The sequence below is a fragment of the Vanacampus margaritifer genome, chromosome 14, assembly GCF_051991255.1.
Source record: "Vanacampus margaritifer isolate UIUO_Vmar chromosome 14, RoL_Vmar_1.0, whole genome shotgun sequence".
In the NCBI taxonomy this organism is placed as follows: domain Eukaryota; kingdom Metazoa; phylum Chordata; class Actinopteri; order Syngnathiformes; family Syngnathidae; genus Vanacampus; species Vanacampus margaritifer.
Window position 1 is genome coordinate 13,193,685 of NC_135445.1, and position 22,877 is coordinate 13,216,561.

The following is a 22,877-nucleotide window of genomic DNA, read 5'->3' on the forward strand; positions in this document are numbered from 1 at the left end:
TTTCACATTGATTATAGTACGGCGGTGTTAACCAAAGTAATTGGTAGTGATGCCTTTTTTTCTTTACATGTATCCCTAGCATTCTCAGATTATAACAATAAAGTTTATATGATCAACACAAAAAAATACTCTTGCTTTGTAATGTTTTTTATTCCCGTAAACCTCAAAGAAAGTAAGCTGTCTATAGAGCATTTATTGAGTCATTCAACATATACACTTATGGACAATTTAGAGTCTTCGGTGAAATTTAGAGTCTTCGGTGAGCATCTCATGCGTGTTTTGGAATGTGGGAGGAAGTACCTCCCAGAGAAAAACAAAAGCTGTGAGAACATTCGCACGGGAGCACTTTCACCCAGATACAAATCACAAACGTCACAATTGTGAGGCAGACGTGCCAACCACTAGCGCACCATGCTGCACCAAAATCACTTTCCCACATTACATTAAGGTGAAGTCATCTGCTGACATTCTGTCCGGCTAAACAACAGCCAGATATGCTCTGCGGAATGATACAACACAGTTTTAAGATAACACGTTAGTAAATTTGCGAAGGGATTACAAAGCAGAATAGCACGATCGTCCAATATGTTCTCACATATTTGCGGTTACGGTAGATGTTGAAAAAGACCAGGGTCATCTTTAGGGCTACAAATCCTGTAAACTGAAGACTTTGAGGCGAGGTACACGCCATACCTACTCATAACAGCAGGGGGCACTACTGGAACGGTCCAATCCTTATAAGTACCAGTACATAAATATGTGCACAAAGTATGAGTATCCTTCTCACATTTAGGTTAATATTTTATTATATATTTTCATGGCACAGCACTAACGAAATGATACTTTGCTACAATGTGAAGTAGTCAATGTACAGCTTGTATTATACTGTAAATTTACTAAATCACTGGCAACAAAAGTGAGTACGCCCCTAAGTGAAAATGTACGGTGTCAATAATTTTTTAAAAATATTTATTATTTTATTGTTATTTTTATTTGATTTTATATTCATATTTTATTATTATTTATTCACATAAGTCCAGTACAGTAGTAAAGTAAGTAAGTAAAATTGCATATTTGTGTTGCTGCACAAAAATGATGTTGGGGTGTACTCACCATTGTGAAATTTTGTGTATTGGTGCGACTTGGTACCCCCAAACGTAATTTGTTTCCTTGGCATTTTGATTGCTCATAAACTTCTGTGCTGTTGCGACGCCATTTTTTTGCAATTTGACATTCGGAGACGCAGCCAAGCTAGTTGCAGGTTGTCAGGAACTAATGAAAAATTGTATTTTAATAGTTGAATAAGAATTCAGTCGCGTCGGTGTGTGGTGGGTTTTACAGTACTTGCAGCTAGAATGGACTATACTTTAGTTTCAGCATCCAAACTAACTTTAATGCCAACTAGTAACAGGCGTAGATAAAACAACAGTACGTTTTTTTGATTAGGTGTCTATTCATGGTCAGTGAGATTAAGAAATGCCAGCGAAAAAGTTAAACACACACTGTTATCATGATGGCGAAAGCAAAGCAATGGTACATCTTCACAATCCTTTGATGGATCCAACATCAGTTAAAGCACAGGGGAATGGCAACCAACTGGATTTCCATTGAACTGTCAACTGCTGGAAAATGCCAGGAGGGAGGTTTTTGTCACAGTTGGTGCGTTTGATAGCAGGAAGTAAATTCAGTGTGTTCGGTTGTTTACATTTTTCACAGCATGATACTCCGTGGACCATGAGGTGACCTGCAATCACACAAATGCACGTACCCGTACCGGTAATTCTACTCCGAAAACCGTTTATTTCTCGTTTCTCATAATTATGTCTTGTGTGTCTGTGTGTGTGTGTTCATACACACTAGGGCTCGACCCATTAATCATCTGGCCATTATTAGCTCTTTTCAATAGGATTGAAATTTTTGCTTCTTTTTTTCCACATGACAACACAAGACAACGACGATGACATCATTTGTTTTTTGTTTTTTGCCACAAGTCTTTTTCTATAACATAAGACAAAGATAATGACATTAAAAATGTTTCTTGTGCCAGATATTGGAATGCTAGCATATTGCTTAAAATGGGCCACCTGGTTCAGCGGGCATCTGCAGCAGAAAAAAAAAAAGGAGAAAAAAAATCGAACTTTGTTTTAGATGTCAAAGGATTTATAGCTGTCTAAATGTGGAACGTATGAAAAACAACATCCAAAACCTGCGATCAATCATCACCAAAATTTATGTTGACGTCTCTATTTATGCGCACATCAGCCTGCACTGAAAATATTAAAACTATCGTTTTTATGACTTTTATCGAGTTTTCCTCTCCTTAGAGGTGATCACTACCGAAACTTAGGTCACTTCATGAGGAAAGTGCTTCGTCAGTAAAATACAAAATAGTGGGGCGAGATTAAACAATCACACCATCATTTATGTATATTTTAAATATCATATATATCATAATACCAATAATGTCACAACACAAAAATAAAATTATATGTACAATGTTTTTTTTCTTTTTTTAGAGAGAGATCTGTAGCTCCAGTGGGACAACACTAGGTACAAAAAAAAAAAATAATAATAATATTCAGCCATTTCTATTGAGGTCAGGCACACCTGGATTAATCAATTAGTCCACTCATGAAAGACAGGAAACTGGCATTACGTTCAGAAAGTACGTTAGTTGAGTTGTGCAACGAGCCCATTGTTAACAGACATTGATTCTGAGCTATTATTGATCACTTTATTATTGTGGTTGTGGCAACAAAAAAAAAAAGGTCTTAGATGACAAAGGATTTATAGCTGTCTAAATGTGGAACGTATGAAAAACAAGTCGCCTAATATCCAAAACCTGTCAATCAAGCATTACTTGCTGCCCCATAGATGGGAGAGATTTCACCTTCTCGGTTTTCCGCTAAGTCTACCTTTAATGTTTTACCAGCTGTGATGTTGAGACTTGATGGGTTTATTATGCTTCTTTCCTTGTTATGTTCCGGAAAAGGAATGATTAAGTAGAATAAACGAATTTGAGACGCAAGCAATGGTTATCATAAATGCTGAGCAATGTCCAAAGCCACTGTATTCCCAGATACGATTAAGTGAACTTTGAGATTTGGGTCACGTATTTTCTTTTTCACTTTTGACAATTAAAAGCTGTAAAACGCTGCTTCTGTTTCCCAAGAATGACAAAGGAGGTGGCTCGCTAACAGGGTCACTGGTGAAATGATGTTGCTTGCTAGTTACTACATTCTCAAATGTTGACCAACGATATTTCAACCAGTGCTGCACATTTCTGCTTTTCGGGGGCCCTTAAACGGGAACTCATCTGACTTCATGCAACTGTGTGAGATGTTGCAAATAACGATGGGCGCAAAGCTACAACTTACTTATTTTAGTGAGGTATTTTGAGAGGTCTTTCTTCTAGCATACAAGCCTCTTTTTTTTTGGTGCAATTTAGTTTACGTGTCCTTGAGTGCCAAGAAAGGCAACTCTAAATATAATGAATTATTATTATTATTATTATTTATTTTTATTCATAAAAAAAAAGTATATTTGCACACATCGAGCCTGTTCATGACCCGAGTCATGATACTGTTCTGTAGATTCAATTTTTATTTATATTTATATATATATATATATATTGATATAGCTAACAGTAACCCAATATGTATTCCCTATGTTAGCAAATTTGATAGACATTAAAAAAAAAAATTATCTTAACAAATCACCAAAAAAAAAGGTCACAAATGTTTCTGTGTTTTTAATGCAAAAAAATAAAACGTCCAAAATTATTCATACAATGTGTCCTAAATAAAAATACAGCCAACAAGCAACTCAAAAACGTCCAATATTTTCTCCCACTTAAAAACCCAGCATAAGGAACTGCACTGTATGTACAGAGTGTGAAGTATATTTAATTTTCCTCAAAATTGTTCAAATCAAGAATGTTATTTACTTTTTAAAAAAATCACAACTTCTTGCAGTGTTCTGACACATTCTTATGTCATTGAAAGCCTGAAGTGTGCTCATAAATGCACTTTAAATCCAGGGTATCTTTTTTTATGACCTTTGAGTCATGTATAGAGTAAAAAGTAGGACATACAGTATTAGCCATTAGCAGTTACATCGATAAAAGTTCCATTATACTGTATTTGCTCTGGCATCTTCCAAAAACTGAATTGTTTATTGGTCTTAAGTTTATTTCTCCTTCGTTGTGTGTGTTTTTTTAGTAGCGGTGTGAACTTGTTGTGTGCATGTCACTTTTTATGGCGATTCACCTGTTATGTTTGTTTTATGTAATCAGGTGAGGTGTTGTGATGTGATGTGATGAGAGCTGCAACAAAGATATAGAAAGTCTTATCTTTTCAGCTCTACTTTTCGTAAATGGATGATTGTGCCGCCACTGATTATATCACGCATTTTGACAGTAGGTTCTTTTGTCTGAGTTTGATTGGCACCGGCGGTGATACGGCGGCGGAAAGAATGTGCAGCAATTACATAGCCGCTCACACTTGTTTTTTCTCATTGGACGATAGTGTCAAGTGCAACTATTTACATAAAATTTAGAAAGGGTAGCTTTAAATACAAACTTATTTGTATTTTTAAATTCATTCATTTATTGTATGGTACAGTCGACTACTGCAAATAGCAAAAATCTCCAGACAGTCCTGCTCACCATTATTAGCACCCATAAAGTTCATAATGTGGAATATCTTCAGAAAAAAATTAATCAAGTAAATTCTTTTATTTTTGACAGAAAACTTGTGTTTTATCCTAAAGACCAAATGATTAAAAAAACAGTTGGGCGGAAAAAAATAAAAATCTTAAAATGTCCTCTGTCTGTATTGGCACCCTTCCCTGTAAATCAGTATGGAAACACACTTTTGGTAAATCACAAATGAGAATTCATGGTTTTAAATTGTTTGTGCCCAATTGACATGAATTAACCAATCAATGATGACTTTGATGTTTTTAAAAGCCGCCTGTCATCCCCTTTTCTTTTGTCAAAATCGTGAAAACAAAAGGGGCTGTCTGAGGACATCGAGTGGGATTATTCACAAACACAAGACCTCCAAAGGGTATCGAGCCATCTCCAAAGACTTTGGTAGCCCCGTTTCAGTAGTGCGTAATGTTATTAAGAGGTTTTACGAGCATGGAACTGTCAAGGACCTCCATGGACGGTGCAATGAAGCTTCCAAGGAAAAGAGCACCCGCTCTACAGTTAAGCATGGCGGAGGGTCCATCATTCTGTGGGGCTGCTTTGCTACATCAGGTACTGGAGGCCTTGATCATAATCACAGCAATCATGAAATCAGAGAATTGTCAAGACAATGTAGGGAGACATGTCCTACAAAGTGTTCGACAACTTGGTAGGAGTCGAAGGTCATGGGTACTCCAGCAGGACAAAGACCCAAAGCACATAGTAATGGTTAAAAAGGAAAAAAAAAAATACTGTTTTAAAATAGCCAGTAGTGACTCCTGATCTCAATCCGATTGAAAATTTTTGATATGAGCTGAAATGTGCCATTGAAAAACGAAACCTGCAAACATTCAAGAGCTTGAACAATTTGCAAAAAAAAAAAAATACCGGCGGACATGTTTAGAGATAGCTATAAGAAGCATTTGGAAGCTGTCATCACTGCCAAAGAGTGTGCAAGCAAATATCAAAGAGGGGTGCCATTATTGCTGCACATTTTTTCTTTGAAATTACATTATACAAGTTGAAAAAATAATTTCCTTTGTTGAATTACTTTGGACATCCAATTAAAAGGTCCTGATGATTGACATTTCCATTGATTTCTGAAGATATTGTCGAGATCATGCAAAAAATGAAGGGGTGCCAATAACAGTGAGCAGGACGGTATATTTGATGCTTGTTAAAATACATTTGGGAAGGGGTTAAAAAAAATTTTTTAAACCTCCCCAAAAATATTTTTAAAAAAGTACTGATACACATGATTCAACACACATATTTCACGAAAAACCGGAGGATCGGCTTAATATTGATTTAAAAAAAAAAACACTGTTAAAGTGTTTAGCAAGTTAATAACTAATTGAAGTAGATAAATGAACTTTCATATTCATTCATTGTTTATTTACCTTATTTTAGCATAAGCCTCATATATAAAACAAAAACAAAAATAATTTGTAATAAAGCTGACGATTATTTTGGAAACACCGTCACAATAAGGCAGTAAAACCATGTCATTGATGTCATCATCATGCCATGAATACATATAATGAAAGAAAAGTACATCCTACTAGTTATGAAGTAATACTTAAATCACAAAATGTGAAGTTAATGTACAACAATATTTTGTTCATAAAACATACCGTCACTGTTACATTTAAAAGCATGTATCTTATTTTTTTTTATCTTTCTATCTGACAACAACAATAAGTCATTTTGTTTTTTCTGATGACCAAAGCTCAAAATTCCACACAAAAAAACAACAGTACATTGAGTGTTACTACATAATAAGGGGGAAATATATCTGTTACATTTTTAAATAATGCATCATTTTGATATGATATCGTGCTACGAGGCTTTTTTATTATTATTGAATTTTAGATACGTATATAACTTGGAGGTTATAAAAAAAAATCCCATCGTGATAAGTGGTGGGAAGAAGAATACAACAAGGAACAAGGAAAACATGGGATTCCTGTCACCTAGCTAAGCAGTTCAAGGGGCGAGGCCTCCTCACGCCAGGAAATAAAAAGATGGGCATGACAACATTCACACACACTTCTCACAGGTAATCTTGTCTCTCACACTCTCTGACATTCTACCCTTAACTTCTCTTTCTAGAATTGTTAGTTACATTAACTGCTGATGCTTACTGTACATACTGTTTTTTTTTTTCTTCCAATTGCTTTTAGAGATGCTTTTCCCCGTCTTCCTCGTGCTGGGCATCTGCCTGGTGCCTGCACATTTGAACCCAACCGGTAGATGGAATATTATCTTCTTTACACAGAAATGCTTTCTCAATCTTGCTAATTTGGTCAAATTAAGAATGTGTTTGACTTTTTTTCCCCTCCTCTTTGCAGAATATCTTGGTAGCTCTTTCCTTCAACAATGTTTTGAGGATGCCAAGCGGATTGTTGATGATGCTTACACATACTCCAGAGCAGAGTAAGTTCGACTACTTTTAAAAATTTGCATGTTAAACTATAATGAAACTCAGTAGATCAAAGACCTCTGGCAGGGCTCAACAATTTGAATTAGAAACTACAGTAATTTGACACTTTGTACATACTTTATTCCTAAAATGAATTACATTTTAATTCAAGTTTTTTATGTAACACTGTTAAGTGATAATTTATATTAACCTAAGTTAAAATGGTCTTGTGGAACGAAATAGGTTGACTAAATAACTTGCTAACGTGGCTAAATTGTACAAATAGGTTAACTAAATAAATAGCATTTGTTACTAACTAACTAACGTTGTAGTTTTTATTGGTCGAATGCTTTGTCCAATCAGGTTAATTAAAAAAACTGACCACCAACCTAACATAAAGCTTTTTTGTGTAATTATGCTAACTAACCCAGAGGTCCCCAACCCTGGTCCTCGGGGACCGGTATCCAGCCTGTTTTCCATGTCTCCCACAACCAACACAGGTGGAGATCGTTATCAGCCTTCTCCAGAGATTGCTGATTAGCTAATGATATGAATCACCTGTGTTGGCTGTGGGAGGCATGGAAAACAGGCTGGATACCGGTCCCCGAGGACCAGGGTTGGAGACCTCGGAACTAACCAACCAACTGACAAGCGAACTAACAGTAGTCGAGTGTTTTATAGAGACATGCTAAACCAAATAACATTGATTGAATGCTTTGTTTAGTTAGGTTCAGTTAGATTAATTTGTTCGTGTTTCAACACTCGCACCCCCAACCGGGCGTCTCAACTCTCTGAAATGCTTTGGACAACTGAGACAGACACATTACACACTCGCACTCTTAGACGGGAACGCGCAACCGAGGGGCACAAAGGCGGAAGCGTAAGAATTGGGACGCGGCCCACACGTCGCAAACAGGAAACGGAAACAAAGCTGATGTGTGAAAACCAGGAAATCGGAAGTCCCGCCTCCTCTGTGGCATATATACCCCATAACCTAACCAAACAGCACTATACTATAAAGGCTGGTTGTGTATGATAAGTAGCTAGCTAGCTAGTTAGCTAACTAATGACTAAATAACTATCTAATATTGAGTGTTTTTATGTAAAAATGTTTACCAACTAGCCAAACAACATTAGCTAAATGCTTTGTTCAAACAGGATTTTGCGTTAGGCTAACTAGCTTAGATTAGTTCACATAATTATAACTAATTTACTAACAATGCTATCACTGCTATCGCTAGTTACATACCTAAATGCAGTCAGACAACCCAACTAACATTGGCTAATGAGTTTTTGTGTGATCAAGGTAACATTGTTTTATTGACTTCAGTGATTTAAATAACATACAATATAATGCATTTAACCAACCAGACAATAGTAGTTAATCAACCAAAAAAATGCATCAGACAGTCAGTCAAAAATGAGCGCCTTGCAGGAGGTGACAGAACTTCCACCAGGACATGTTAGGTTGAATCCACCCGGGTACCTTCTTGTCACTAACAGGAGTCTGAGACGAGTGCGCAGGGACGTGGTGAGTCCTCACGATGCTCTGCGTCTGCTAAAGCAGCCTCGTGGGGACACGCGCTCCTCTGTGAGGGCTGCCGACTACATGGCGCAGACTCTGCACCTTGTGCGGGAGAGGGTGCACCGCATCCACAAACGCTCCCTCAATGCAACAGGTCAGATGCAGAGAACTTCGCAGTTTCACGGCAGATGGTGTGACGGTTTCCCTCCTAAATGAAACCTTGCTAACATGGCTCATCGTCACAGATTTGCTCTCCGTGGAGGATCTGAAGAGACTCAGCGCGATAACAGGATGTGCAGCTCAAATCAGACCTCCGCCCTGCAGCAGCACACAAAACCTCGACAAATATCGCACAACTACAAGCGTCTGCAACAATCTGTAAGCTTCTTAATTATGATTTTGTGTCTTTTCATTTTCTCCTCATTGACAATGCAAACTGACCATGTTTAACAATTTTACAAAGACACAAAAAAAAATGAAAACCACAAGTGTTGAAACGGCACTGTTGTTTGTGTAACATGTTGGGCCATATATAACAGAATGTATACACTTCCTTTGAGGTTTCTCAAGCTCGGTTTACAAGGACAAATGTTTGCTTTGTAGACAAAAGCCCCGCCTTGGAGCCGCCAACACCCCCTTCTCCCGCTGGCTTTCTGCCGAGTATGACGACGGCATCTCGGAACCGAAAGGGTGGCAGCCTAACCGAACATTCAACAACTTCCTGCTTCCCCTGGTACTTGCGTTGAAACCGGAATCTCGCTGGCATCTGCTCAGTTGAACGAAAATCCAATGGCATATTTTGCGCCCTCAGGTCCGCCAGGTGTCTAATAACATCCTGAGCACGACCGATGCGGATGTGGTCAACGACAGGGAGTTCTCGCACATGGTGACCTTCTTTGGCCAGTGGAACGACCATGACCTCTCCTTCACCCCCTTCTCGCCCAGCATCCGCTCCTTCAGCAACGGGATCCACTGTGACGATAGCTGCGAGCGCACCGAGCCCTGCATCCCCATCCCAGTCAGTCCCTGGAACTCAAATAATAAGCCCGAAATTAATTCATTGTCTAACTTTTGTCATCTTTTCCCGTTAAAGATTCCTCCCGGCGACCCACGCTTGCCCACCGGCGCTGATAGCTGCATCCCCTCGTTCCGATCCGCCCCCGCTTGCGGAACGGGATTTTCGGCCTACAACTTCGGAGGAGAGCCCAACAAGCGGGAGCAGATTAACGCGCTCACCTCCTTCCTGGATCTGGGCCAGGTGTACGGCTCTGAAACTAAGTTGGCCCTCAGCCTCCGTGATCTCGACAGCGACGGGCTTATGCGCGTCAATACCGAGTTTCGTGACAACGGGCGCGAGCTGCTGCCCTTTCACTCCCTGCAGGTCAACATGTGCGCCACCCGCGCGCGTGTCACCAATAACACCAATGCCAGAGAGGTTCCCTGTTTCATTGCAGGTCAGTCGTCTTGTAAACGGCTTCTAGTTCCTCAACCTTTATTGAGATCTTAACCCTGGAGAACCCAAGAACCCTTTTCTTCTTTGGAAAATTATGAATTATACATTAAATGACTGCTATAAGTTCACTGAACACCAAAATATGTTTTTTCAATTTTAACCCTTTTTTTTTTTAACTAGCTAAGAGTTGCTAATTTATCAAAATATATATATATAACATACTCCTAGGCATTCTGCAACATGATATGAAATAGATTAACAAAAAAAACACAATTTTACCATCTGATGGTTTGCTGAGAAGATGGTTTTGTTTGGATTGATTTCCAGCTCAACAAAACAGCATGTTGGCAGCCATCTTGTCACCACCACTCTCTAAGTGCAATATTCATCCACTAGATGGCCCCATGCAGGGGTCAGAAGTGACACTCTGGACTTTTGAAGTTAAATTTGTAAAAAAAAAATAATAATAAAAAAGGTCTTTGTTATTTGAGTAGCAGAATTTATAGGGGCCAAATTTGACCCCGTGGGTTCTCCAGGGTTAAAATGATCTTGACATTTACAATTCTGCTTTTGGCCTTTTAGTGAAAGAAACTTTGCTAAATGGGATGAATGATTTCATGTTTTCCAGGTGACGTCCGTGTAGATGAGAATATCGCCCTGACCAGCATTCACACTATGTTCTTGCGAGAACACAACCGATTAGCCCGTGCTCTGAAGAGACTGAACCCACAATGGGACAGCGAGACAATCTACCAAGAGGCACGCAAAATCATGGGAGCTTACACACAGGTCAGATCCATTTAGCAGGCCAGCCGTAGCGGTTTTAGTTCCAAAATGGGAATCCTTAACTCAATTACGTGTCTTAGGTGTTTGTATTCCGCGACTATCTGCCGCACATTGTGGGCGACGACGCCATGCGCAATCTGCTGGGACCTTATCCCGGCTACAACCCCAATGTGGACCCCAGGATTTCCAATGTCTTCGCCACGGCAGCCTACCGTTTTGCTCACTTGGCCATACAGCCCGCCTTATCCCGCCTGGGCCCGGACTACAGAGAAGATACTCAGTTCCCCAGCGTCCCTTTGTTCAAAGCCTTCTTCACCCCCTGGAGAATCGTATTTGAAGGTGAGCTGCACCAATAATGAGAATACCACAAGTTCACAATATAGAAAATAGATACATATATAAAATACCCATACTGTGGGTTATCTATATGTCAATATGCCCTGCAATTGATTGACCCGCAACCCTACTATACCTCATTAGGTCTTGGTTTACCTGGACAAGAACTATAGAAAATGGATTGAGAATTTTATTTTTATTTTTTTACCTAACTAACGCTAGCTAGCTCTCAGATATTTATTTGCGTACAGATAAATGACAGGGAGAGTTAGCGGTTATATACAATGGTGTCACAATTCTCTTCTGTACTTGCAAGTCATGACATTCAGCAAAGTGATCTAGTGACTTTAAATGGCTATACCATATTTTATTTTACATTGAGTTAATATGAGATTTGAAAGGGCTAAATATTTAAATTCATCCACTTTTTCTCGTAGTATAACGTCATCATATCATCATATCATAGAAATTAATATACTGTACCAATTTAGTTGTGCGGGCAAAGAATCTGGTCAAGTGCAAAAAACCTTGACATGATTTTATTTAAAAGAAGCTCACTGCTATCACTGCCAGCCCAGTAAAATTGAATCTTTGACGTATATAGTCATCAATAACTCAGTGAATGAGTTAAAATCAGTTTGTAAGGGTTTGCTGAATTTGTAGGATAACCATAATAAAACAGTATATAACTGTGTCATCGGCATATAGATTAATCTGACTACCACAACAGACTTTTGGGAGGTCCTGGATTACATTGGAGAATAAAAGAGGACTTTAGGTTGAACCTTGTGGTACATCTTTATTAAGTCATTCACTCCCAGCCATTTTCACTGAAGGGGGTAGCCCTTTGCTCCCGGTTGTTTTACTGGATTTTGACTGATTTTGCAAGGCCCACAGAATATTGTGTTCTATTTGTATCTGTTTCCGTATTGCAGCAACACTGGCAAAAAGAGCTTGTTGCAACGTGGCCCTGGTTGATCTCGTATACTCTGCTGCCACCTGTTGGCCATTTTTTGTAACAACTCCCATTGTTTTATGCCACCTCTTCATGCCAGAAGCTGCATCAAAGTGTTCCCTCGCTATAACGCGGTTCACTTTGCGATCTTGCAGTTCCGCGGATTTTTTTTTGTGTGCAATTTTGCATGCATTTTTTTTTTTACAGTAATGTACCTATTTTATAAAATTCATGAAGGTTTGAACATTGAGAATGTTTAAACAAAAAAAAAAGTAAATGCCTTGATGAGAAAAGTGTATAAACTGTGTGGTAAGGGGTTTTAGAGCCTTAAAATATTTATAATAAATATAAAACATAAGGCTAACTACTTTTTGGATTTCATTTATTTCGGGTATTTTTTGGAACCTAACCCCAGCGGAAAATGAGAGAACATTAGTACGTTTTGGGGACCATCGCAATATTTAAAATAGAACGTGTTTATACTTTTTTGGGAGCAAATTAGTTAATATTGCGTTGGTGGAATATGAGTTAAGCAGCAAAATCCAGCAGTTTATTTTAATCAATATCAGAAGGCGGCCATTTTGCCACTGGCTGTCGAGTGAAAAAGACAACACAGTGGCTCGGATCTCAGGTAACAACCAATCACAGCACAGCTTCAGATTACAGGTGAGCTGTCATTCCCTGAGCCCTGAGCAACTATGATGTCATCTTCAGTCGACAGCAAGTGGCAAAATGGCCGCCCCGGGAATATTGATTAAAAACGGCTGGATTTTGCTGCATAACTTGTATTCCACAAATGTAGTATTAATGAGAATGTCATATTTAGACTAGTGAGGTCACATATAACATATTATTGTTAAGAAATATTAAAAATTGACTTCCCCTTTAAATGACAGTCTATAATAAATGACTGCTTATGCTGGATCTGGTTGTGCCCACCTACCCTCATGGTGCTGGTGAATGTTAAGACTTCACATTGTTACTTATATCCTTTCAGGTGGCATTGACTCACTGGTGCGTGGTTTGGTGGGCCGTCCTTCAAAACTAAACACTCAGGACCACATGTTGGTGGACGCTCTGCGGGAGAGGCTCTTCCAGTTTGTGGAGCACCTCGCTCTGGACCTGGGAGCCCTCAACATGCAGAGGGGACGCGACCACGGTTTGCCCGGTAGGTCACACACTGACCTCCAGGAATCGGGATTTCCCCTTTTTCTCATTCATCAATCATTATCATTTCCTCATACCCTCTCTTTCTATGTTTACCTCTCTAGGCTACAACGCATGGCGCAAATTCTGTAACCTGTCCGAGCCCAGGAACCAGGCCGAGTTGGCTCAGGTCCTGAATAACACCGACCTGGCCCGCAAGCTGCTGCAACTCTACGGAACACCCGCCAATATCGACGTCTGGATGGGCGGCGTGGCAGAGCCATTTGTCCGCGGCGGCCGTGTGGGACCTTTGTTTGCCTGCATGATCGCCACACAGTTCCAGAAGATCCGCCAGGGGGACAGGTCAGTAGATAGATGGATGGATGGACGGACGGATACATGGATAGACGGATGGACGGACAGATAGATAGATAGATAGATAGATAGATAGATAGATAGATAGATAGATAGATAGATAGATAGATAGACGGACGGATGGAAAGATGGATGGACGGACGGATAGATGGATAGACGGATGGACAGACAGATAGATAGATAGATAGATAGATAGATAGATAGATAGATAGATAGATAGATAGATAGATAGATAGATAGATAGATAGATAGATAGACGGACGGATGGACAAATGGATGGATGGATGGATGGATGATAGACGGATGGATGTATAGTCAGTTAGATGGATGGATAAATAGACGGATAGATAGACGGATGGATGATGGATGGACGGATAGATAGACGGATGGATGATGATGGATAGATGGATAGATGGATAGATAGATAGATAGATAGATAGATAGATAGATAGATAGATAGATAGACGGATGGATGATGGATGGACGGATAGATAGATGGATGGATGATGGATGGATAGATGGATAGATAGATAGATAGATAGATAGATAGACAGATGGATGATGGATGGACGGATAGATAGACGGATGGATGATGGATGATGGATGGATAGATAGATAGACGGATGGACGTATAGTCAGTTAGATGGATGGATAAATAGATAGATAGACGGATGGATAGATAGATGGATGGATGATGGATGGATGGATAGATAGACGGATGGATGATGGATAGATAGATGGATAGATAGATAGATAGATAGATAGATAGATAGATAGATAGATAGATAGATAGATAGATAGATAGATAGATAGATAGATGGACGGATAGTCAGTTAGGTGGATGGATAAATAAAAGGATAGATAGATGGATGGATAGATAAACGAATGGATGATGGATGGACAGATGAACAGACGGACAGATAGATAGATAGACGGATGGACGGATAGTCAGTTAGTTAGATGGATGGATAAATAAAAGGATAGATAGATGGATAGATAGACGGATGGATGATGGATGGACGGATGAACGGACAGACAGATAGATAGATAGATAGATAGATAGATAGATAGATAGATAGACAGACAGATAGATAGATAGATAGATAGATAGACAGACAGATAGATAGATAGATAGATAGATACATAGATCAATCGATCATACTTCCTATCAGCTAATGAATCTTTTGCCAAAATGCAAAGGCTGTGGTACGAGAATCCTGGCGTCTTCTCAGCGAGGCAGAGAGCGTCCCTGTTCACCGCCACCATGTCCAGGATCATCTGCGACAACACGGGCATCAGGTCGGTCCCCAGAGACGCCTTCAATGTCATATCAAGGACAAACCCGCGTGTGCAATGCAACAACGTGCGACGCCTCAACCTGGCGCCGTGGAGAGAGAGGAGCTGTACAGATTTCTTTGGTGAGAAAATTCATATCACAATATTTTCCCCCATATTTCATTATTCTTTAATCACATTCAGTCCCCCCAATTTTCTAAAGAAGTACTCGTCAACATAGAAATCATAATAACATAATAAGTATTATGTGATGTTTGATTTTGCAGAGAATGGTAGTTGCCCTGATCTCCCACCCGATCCCGAAGTTGAAGTCAGTGCTCACATTCTTCAACCATCCTCCCTCTAATACCGTACAATAAATGTCTCTTAATTTGGAGTCTATTATAAAATGTCTAAACTTTATTTTCTTTCTTGACATGCAGCAACTATTTCCCATGGATCAACTGGATAACGAGGTAGCTATCACACATTTTATTAATTTATTATAAATGTAGCAATTTGGCAAATCAAGTGTATGACATTTAATTGTGGGTTTAAAAACGAATTTTTATTCTGTCTTTCTTGACATTCACTCCGCAAGCTTCCAGGGGAATGAGCTGGGTAACGAGATACTTATATCTTACGTTTTAGTCTCTATTTACATGTACATTTTACGTGACGCATACCAGTGACAACACAAAAGTAAACAATAAAAGAATACAGTTGACATTTCTTACCATTTAGCTGGCCTCGACTTGGTCTTCTCTATGTCAAACACAAGATGGTGTCAAAGCACTACTTTTTTACGAGACAGTCTAAATTAAGCTCCTCCCCCCTTAATTCCTTGACTCCAAGACTGGCAAAAGATGGTGCCAAAGCAAATCATTTTATTTTAGACATGGCTTTGGCCTCAGCATGAAAGTTAATGTTAAAGTACCACTGATTGTCACACCCACCTAAGTGGGGCAAAAAAAATTATCCGCAGCAACTAGGTGAATTTCTAGCTAATCAAAAAAACAAATATGTAAATTTTGAGTGGCCAATATGTAGAGGATCAATAACTGCTTGCATTGGCTGAATCTGAGTTTTTTCCTATTATACTATGAGTGCTAATTCTGTGCTAATGGCGTGTCAGAACGGTTTTAGTCTTTTCTGAGACAAATTCAGCCGGGCGCCGCTGTGGGAGTGATCAGAGCTGTCTGTCAGCAGGGTGTAAATCAACATCAAAAATTACATTTGTTTACAGTACCAGTATACTGTCAGTAAGTACCACCCCCCCCCCCCCCCCCAATAACTTCCACTTTTTAAATTAAATGTAGTTCTTCTTGGTCCATGGAAGGTCAAATCTAAATTACGTCCTTCATGCGAGAGGAGAAAGCCATTAAGGGCTTCTTTTGGAAACTGAGATTATTACATAAAATTTGTTCTTGTCCATAAATTGATAAATGATGTAATCTGGTAGTTAAAACATAAAATATAATAAAAGTCTAGTCTAGATGAAAATCAATTTTATCCCACTTTGTGCAATTTAATCCAGTAACACTGATTATTTTTATTTATTTATTATTTTTTTAATAAATATCGTTTTCTTGGCCACAGTAGAAGGTAAAATGAGGATGCAAGGGTAACACAAATGGCCATCATACAGCCCAGTTAGTCACTACAAACAGAAAAAAAAGAAACAGCACCATCTGCTGGACCAAGTAGTGATCCGTGGCCTCATTTTTGTCCTCATTTTGTTTCCTTGCAGCTTTTCTCTGTTTGAGAAAGCCCCAGCCACTCGGCATCATCTTAACCCAGCGCCTGCCTGCCCTCATCGTCCTCTTTTAAGTGAAATCTCCACTTCAGGTTAATCTCCAAAGAGCAGAACCTTCTCCGCCATCTTCCATGCAAATACTGTCGGCGTGGAGTCAACGTTGCGTTCTTTGTGCATCACTTTCTTCCGTCCGACCGACACCAGCTCTTTTTGTTGTTGTCCTCCCTCAAATGTGCACATGGGCGGCTAACAATGATACATGGGGTGAAATTTTTTGAACACGTTGCCCTTTCTGTTACAGCATGCAATTTGTCTTAGTTTTTGTTTGTATCGTGATGATTGTTTATGTAATGATTAATGAAGCATAGGCATGCACAAAGGCTTTTTATAACGAATCCTCGTCATCTGTTTCTGTTCTGCACTTAATAAAAACAGAAGAAAAAAAAACAGCTGTGGTCATGTGGTTTATGCTTGTGTTCTTAATTTGAGGTCGGTCGTCAAGTCAGGTTTTTATAAAATCTCAAAATTAAACGAGTCTACTAGGAATTTAATCTAAATTTAAATTAAAAAAAAATAAAAAAAACATGACGAATAAACTGTTGTAATACATCTATTTATTTTTAGTTAGGACACAAACAGAGGGTGTGCAAATGCAGATGACAATTTTCTAAAAGTGGTAAAACAGTAATCTTGGATTGTGCAATAATGTAGAATGTCCTCCAGATGGCGCTATCTTCTACTTTTTTTCCTTCCTGATTTAGGAAAGTGGTCACATTTGGCTTGTTTTCCATTTCATTTCTCATATTTACAGTCTTTGTGAAACTTAATCTCATATTTGTTCACAAATATTGTGAATCTACTTGAAATTAATTTTACAAAGAACAATATTTTTGTCAACTCTGGAAGCGGCTTCATGTAAATATTATTGGGCTGGCAATATTTTAACGCTGAATATCTAGACAGTATTGGGAATGAAATTAAAATACATTTTCTGTTGAATTATGGGAAATGTAGGATACCAGTATTCGGCAAACAAATGAATGAAAGCCAGACCTGAATAGACCTGCTGTCCATTTGGACCTCAAGGATAGTCTGTGATTCTTTCAAGAACATTCTACAGCTCTCAGAACTTATCAGTACATCGTAAACTACAGCTGCGTAACTTTATCTCTGCGCAGACGTTGGACAAATGAGATCTCTCACCACATTCCTTCACTAGTGAGACGAACAGAGACAGTGGAATTTTCTTTTGTAAATCTATAAATCTGCATGACAGTATGAGTCCAAGTACTGTATATGTAAAGTTTGCCGGGTTGCGCGTTCACTCCTCCTCCCCCAGCGTTTTGAAACGAGTGCCACGTAGTCCAGCAGACTGTGCACGTGTGTAAGTGCTTGTGTGTGTGTGCCTCTGTGTCTGTGCATGCGGTGCAGGCCCCCGACACAGAGCTCCCGGAGTAATGGAAACCCAGTATTTATGAAACAGGAGGAAATATTTGAATGATCTGTGTCTGTTAGAAAACTTTTAGCTTGGCCTTAAAGTGTTTCAATGAGCTCAGTTGTTGCTAAAGAAAAATAGATAAGAAAGCATCCCATGATCCAAATCGCCATCCTTTTTCTTAAAGTAATGTTTACATTTCTAAATGTATGACTTTAGGGCAGTGCTTCTCAATAATTTTTTGTTACGGACCCCTAGAAAAAAGAATAAATACAGCTCTGCATTACACTGTATCCATGTGAAAGGCAAAGTGCTATATAAAGTTATTCACATTGATGAAAACGTAAAAGAAATATAGACCACCTTACAACAAAAATATTGTTTTTTTAGTCTGTGACAGAAAAGATTAGAAGTATATTAATTTGCCATGAATTAAAAAAATAAATAAAGGTAAACGATAGTGCCACTGCCACCTACTGTAGTGGATGTGCAATTACATTTTGTTCTAGCATGGCAGAAACAAGAGCAAAAAGAAGTGTTCCTCGTGCAATGAGGTTCCAATAAGAAAACCATGCATAATTAACACATTTACATATTTTCAAAAGAGGAATCCAAAAGTTCATATTTGCTGCATTTAACTCATGGACTCACAGTCATTTTCACTGAAGCAACCCCCTTCGCTCCCATCTGTTTTACTGGATTTTGACTGATTTTGCAAGGCCCACAGAATATTGTGTTTTATTGCTATAAAAACATAAAACCTACCAAAAGAAAGATTAGAGTCCCTTATTTCATCTGGAAAAAAAGTTTTGCAGCAATTAGCAAATCTGTGGGTAAATTAGCTTGTTTGCAACATGGCCCTGGTTGATTCCTTATATTCTGCTGCCACCTGCTGGCCTCAAAGCCTTCTGTATGCTCTAGCATAAAATTATTATTATTATTTTTTTATATATATATAAAAAACGTATACATATGTCTTTGGGACACTTAAAACAATTAAAATAGCACATATTTATATGTTTTTGGGAGCAAATGAGTTAAAGGGTGTGATGCTCTTAAAAGGTACACTCAATAAAATTCCTCTGTCTGCACACTGGATTCAAACAAAATGTCTGCCAGATGTTGACCAAATGAGGGCACTTTAAATTGATGTTGATTTTAGCATCATGAGAAAATGGAGACCATTCTCCTGCTTGACTTTAATCACGTCTAATGCAGGAGGCCCTTCTACCTCCTTTTGCATTCTTCCTTGTTTTTCTTTGAAAAGCCAAAATGACCATAACAGAATTTGGAAGTAACATTGAATATTTCCCTAAAATAGCAATGTTCTTGCATTATGAATACGTTTTCCAACAGGATTTTTACCAAACATTTGATAAATCATTCATAAAGCATCAGAAGGAAAGTGGCCCTACGTAATGCCCCTGTGGAACACCACAGGATATTTTTACTAATTTTTTTTTTTTTAAAGAAAGAAAAAGGAGAAATCCCCGTGTTCTGCCAGTTCTAATTCATCAGAGGCAAGAATTGATTTAAATTCCTGCAGCATGGAACAGCCAAAAATGTGGACCTGAGGTGGATTCCAGCAACAAAAGAACTTGGCTAATTCCTTACAGATGTGTAAGGGAATGAGAGGAGAAGTGAAAGTTCCGAGAATTATAAGCACAAAAAAACCATCAGTGACCCTCTGCAGCTGGATCGGACTCCTTATGCCTCACTGTGCCATGTTTGTCACTTTTTAGGATGCACCATCAAAGAAATGAAACACAATAAAGTGCTTGCTAATAGAGGAACACAATAAAGCAGCAGGGCATGTGAAAGTCATTCAAATGTTCACTTAAGAACTTTTTTTTTTTCCCACTGAGTGTTTCTCCAGCTCTTCTCTCAATCTGCGTGTATAATTATGAAGCATAAACTTATATTTATCTTCTGTGTGCGCAGTCCAAGAGGTTCTGAAGGGAGGAAAGCTTTTTGGACGCATAAGTGACTCCATTTGGCTTCCATTCAGGCCCACAGCTTACACAAGATGGACCAGCAGCCTCACGTGATGGTAAAAGATGAAGATGTCTGTCCTTCTGTTATCTGAGAAGCATAAGACTGCCTCTGAGAAATTTACAGCTCTGTCCTAGCTATCGTTAACCCTTGATAGGGGATTCACTGAAATGCTCTGAGTATTTAGTGGGACCTCGAGTTATAAACTTAATTGGTAACGGTTCCATGAGCCCGTTTGTAACCAGAAACGTCCATAAATCGAGCTAATGGAAATACAATTAATCGTTCCACCCCCAAACCAAGTTATACTTCTTTTTTTTATCAGTGTGTGATTAAAACAGATATAAGGAAATATCTAAATAAATGAAAACGTCCATCCGTCCACACTATTTTATAAAGACATAAAACACTTGAAAAATATGATAACGATTATCACTCTTAAGAGGACTAAAATTATTCTACCCTAGCAACATTGGGATTTTTTTCTCCCACTTCAATTTTGATTTGATTTTATTATGTCTATTTCTTTTCTAATTCATTGGTGTATTTTGGTATGCCGATTCAGGGAAACTTGTCTTTTTCTCTTAAAAAATAAAATAAAATCACAAACTGGGATGTCACATTGTCATTTAAAAGATGAATTTGCTACATATTTCTTATGAGGGTTTTCATATATTTCTGTTTTGTTAGGAACCGTTCTGACTGTTTAACGCTATATTTACATGTTTGGCAAAAAGTTTGACATGTCTGCTTCCACATTAATTCATAAAACGCAGCTGCTTCTGGCAGCTGTGATTGGCTGAATGCATTCTACGTAGGTGGAACATTGGACGGCAATTTTGACGCGATTGCACCGACATTAACCGCTTGTTGTTGTAATTAAAGAAACGCTACAGTTTAATACACTGTAAAAAATGAAAATGATTTTCAGAATTCTTTCACCACATTAGTCACAAACACAGCCGCTATTAAATTTGTGATTGGATGATCAAGGTTGCGCAGGTGGAACTCATCATGCTTACATAATAAATTCTTAAATTTGGCCCAATATATCAGCATATGTGTCCTTCACTTTAGTCTCCCTATTCCAATATATGCCTTTATAGTTTATCAATGATTAGCTGGTAAAGTCAGAAAGCAGCTGGTTACTGCATATATGACTTTCCTCCAGTCGTCCTCAAAGGCAAAAGTAAAAAAAAAAAAAAAAAAATTTAAAAAAGAAACACCACAGAAGTTTGAAAATTTGGCAGAAAAAATATCTCTCTCGGTGCTCTGGGAATCTAGTTTCTAAGATTGCACGGGGACACCACAGTTGACGCAAGCTTGGCAGCCAATAGGAGAGCAGCGAGCGAATATGTTAATAGCTTGCAGGTGTCGTCACGGCCTCGACGCTTCAATTCGTCTTCATGGCTCACTTGTGGCTCAAACGGGACTCTTCCCAGTGATCACGGCTAAATGGAACCCGATCAAAGCCTTTGCATCCATGTACTGACCACGTGCCAGAAAAGCTGAATTTCCTGTGAATGCACGCAACAGCCGAAAAAGCTTCCGAGACATTCTTCGCTGTGTTGGGATCACGTAGCAAGCAGAGGGAGCTCCACATCCTGCTCCAGCGTCTGATGAGCAATTAAGTTAAAAACTACTGAGAGTTGGCAGGCATAGAGTCGAGCTGGTGACCACACAGTCACCAGCACATTTGAGGATAGGAAGGATGCATGTGGGGTCAAAATGTCATGACCGCAGCTGTAGTTTGCGGTGAATCCGATTGCTGTTGATTTGTGAGGGGCTGCATGAAACCAAAATCACGATAGCTGAGCCCAAGTCATCCTGCGGTGGCTTGTATAGATGATTTTTTTTCCTATACAAAGGAAAATTAAAGGCTTTAATGTTTCCCAAACTGAGTATTATACGGTAGCTCTGGCGTTAACTGCAGAGGCTGTGATTTTATAGGATTTTAGCAAAGCTGGCCACTCTGCCAGCAGAACACAGTAATGCAGAGGTGTTTATTTTTCAGTAAAACTAGTGCCGTTTATCAACAATGCAGAATTAAAGAGCCCTAAAAACACCAAATAAAGTACAAACATATTGTTTGGTACATTTTTGTGTACCATTGATAAGACATGAACGCATCTCGCATCTGAGTAAAAAAGATTAGCATGCTCCTTTTGAGTTAAGCTAACGTCCACCCTTTCCATTGAATTTGAAGAGACTTGCTACCCTATCAACATGGCCGCCACATTGGCGCATTTTAAGCCTGCCGTAGTCGACTGTAATGCTGCATTCGAAGAAGGTGGGAAGTCAGATTTATCTCACCCGGATTGTTTTAGCTCCGTCCTTAGCGTTATAACAACCACAAATATGGTTGATTTCAATAAATTGTTTGTTGGTCTGGTTAAATCATGTTGTGTTAAATTGGCTGCGTCAAATAAGTAAATTAAAGTAGCAATTGACAATTCCGTACATCTGGGTATTTTTGCTATTTCCACAATGCAACACTTTACGACCACGGCGTATTGTATTGCTTTTGCCTATGACTAGCATACAAACCAGGCATATTGTTATAGTAGTCAAACAACATTTTATCACTTTTTTAAGTCAAAATAATCCTCACAAATCAAATTACAACGATTCAAAGTCTAATACTTTCACTGAGGGAAATGCTGCATTCGAGGAAGGTAGTAAATTGGATTTATCCCACTCGGATTGTATCCGTTCCAACCACAAAGCGTTT

The 22,877-nt window shown here is 38.8% G+C and overlaps 1 protein-coding gene across 1 annotated transcript; it reads left to right on the forward strand.

Annotated features, from left to right (window-relative positions):
* The first annotated feature begins 6,773 nt into the window (after positions 1 to 6,773).
* Positions 6,774 to 17,168, forward strand: mpx (myeloid-specific peroxidase). Its single transcript, XM_077586256.1, has 15 exons — positions 6,774 to 6,939; positions 7,042 to 7,126; positions 8,616 to 8,791; positions 8,883 to 9,015; positions 9,241 to 9,370; positions 9,449 to 9,655; positions 9,731 to 10,091; positions 10,719 to 10,879; positions 10,957 to 11,215; positions 13,165 to 13,335; positions 13,439 to 13,676; positions 14,889 to 15,106; positions 15,251 to 15,294; positions 15,407 to 15,439; positions 16,714 to 17,168. Exons 1-15 carry the CDS (start codon positions 6,876 to 6,878, stop codon positions 16,726 to 16,728), a joined length of 2,295 nt encoding a protein of 764 aa, XP_077442382.1. The 5' UTR covers positions 6,774 to 6,875; the 3' UTR covers positions 16,729 to 17,168.
* Positions 17,169 to 22,877: the final 5,709 nt, after the last annotated feature.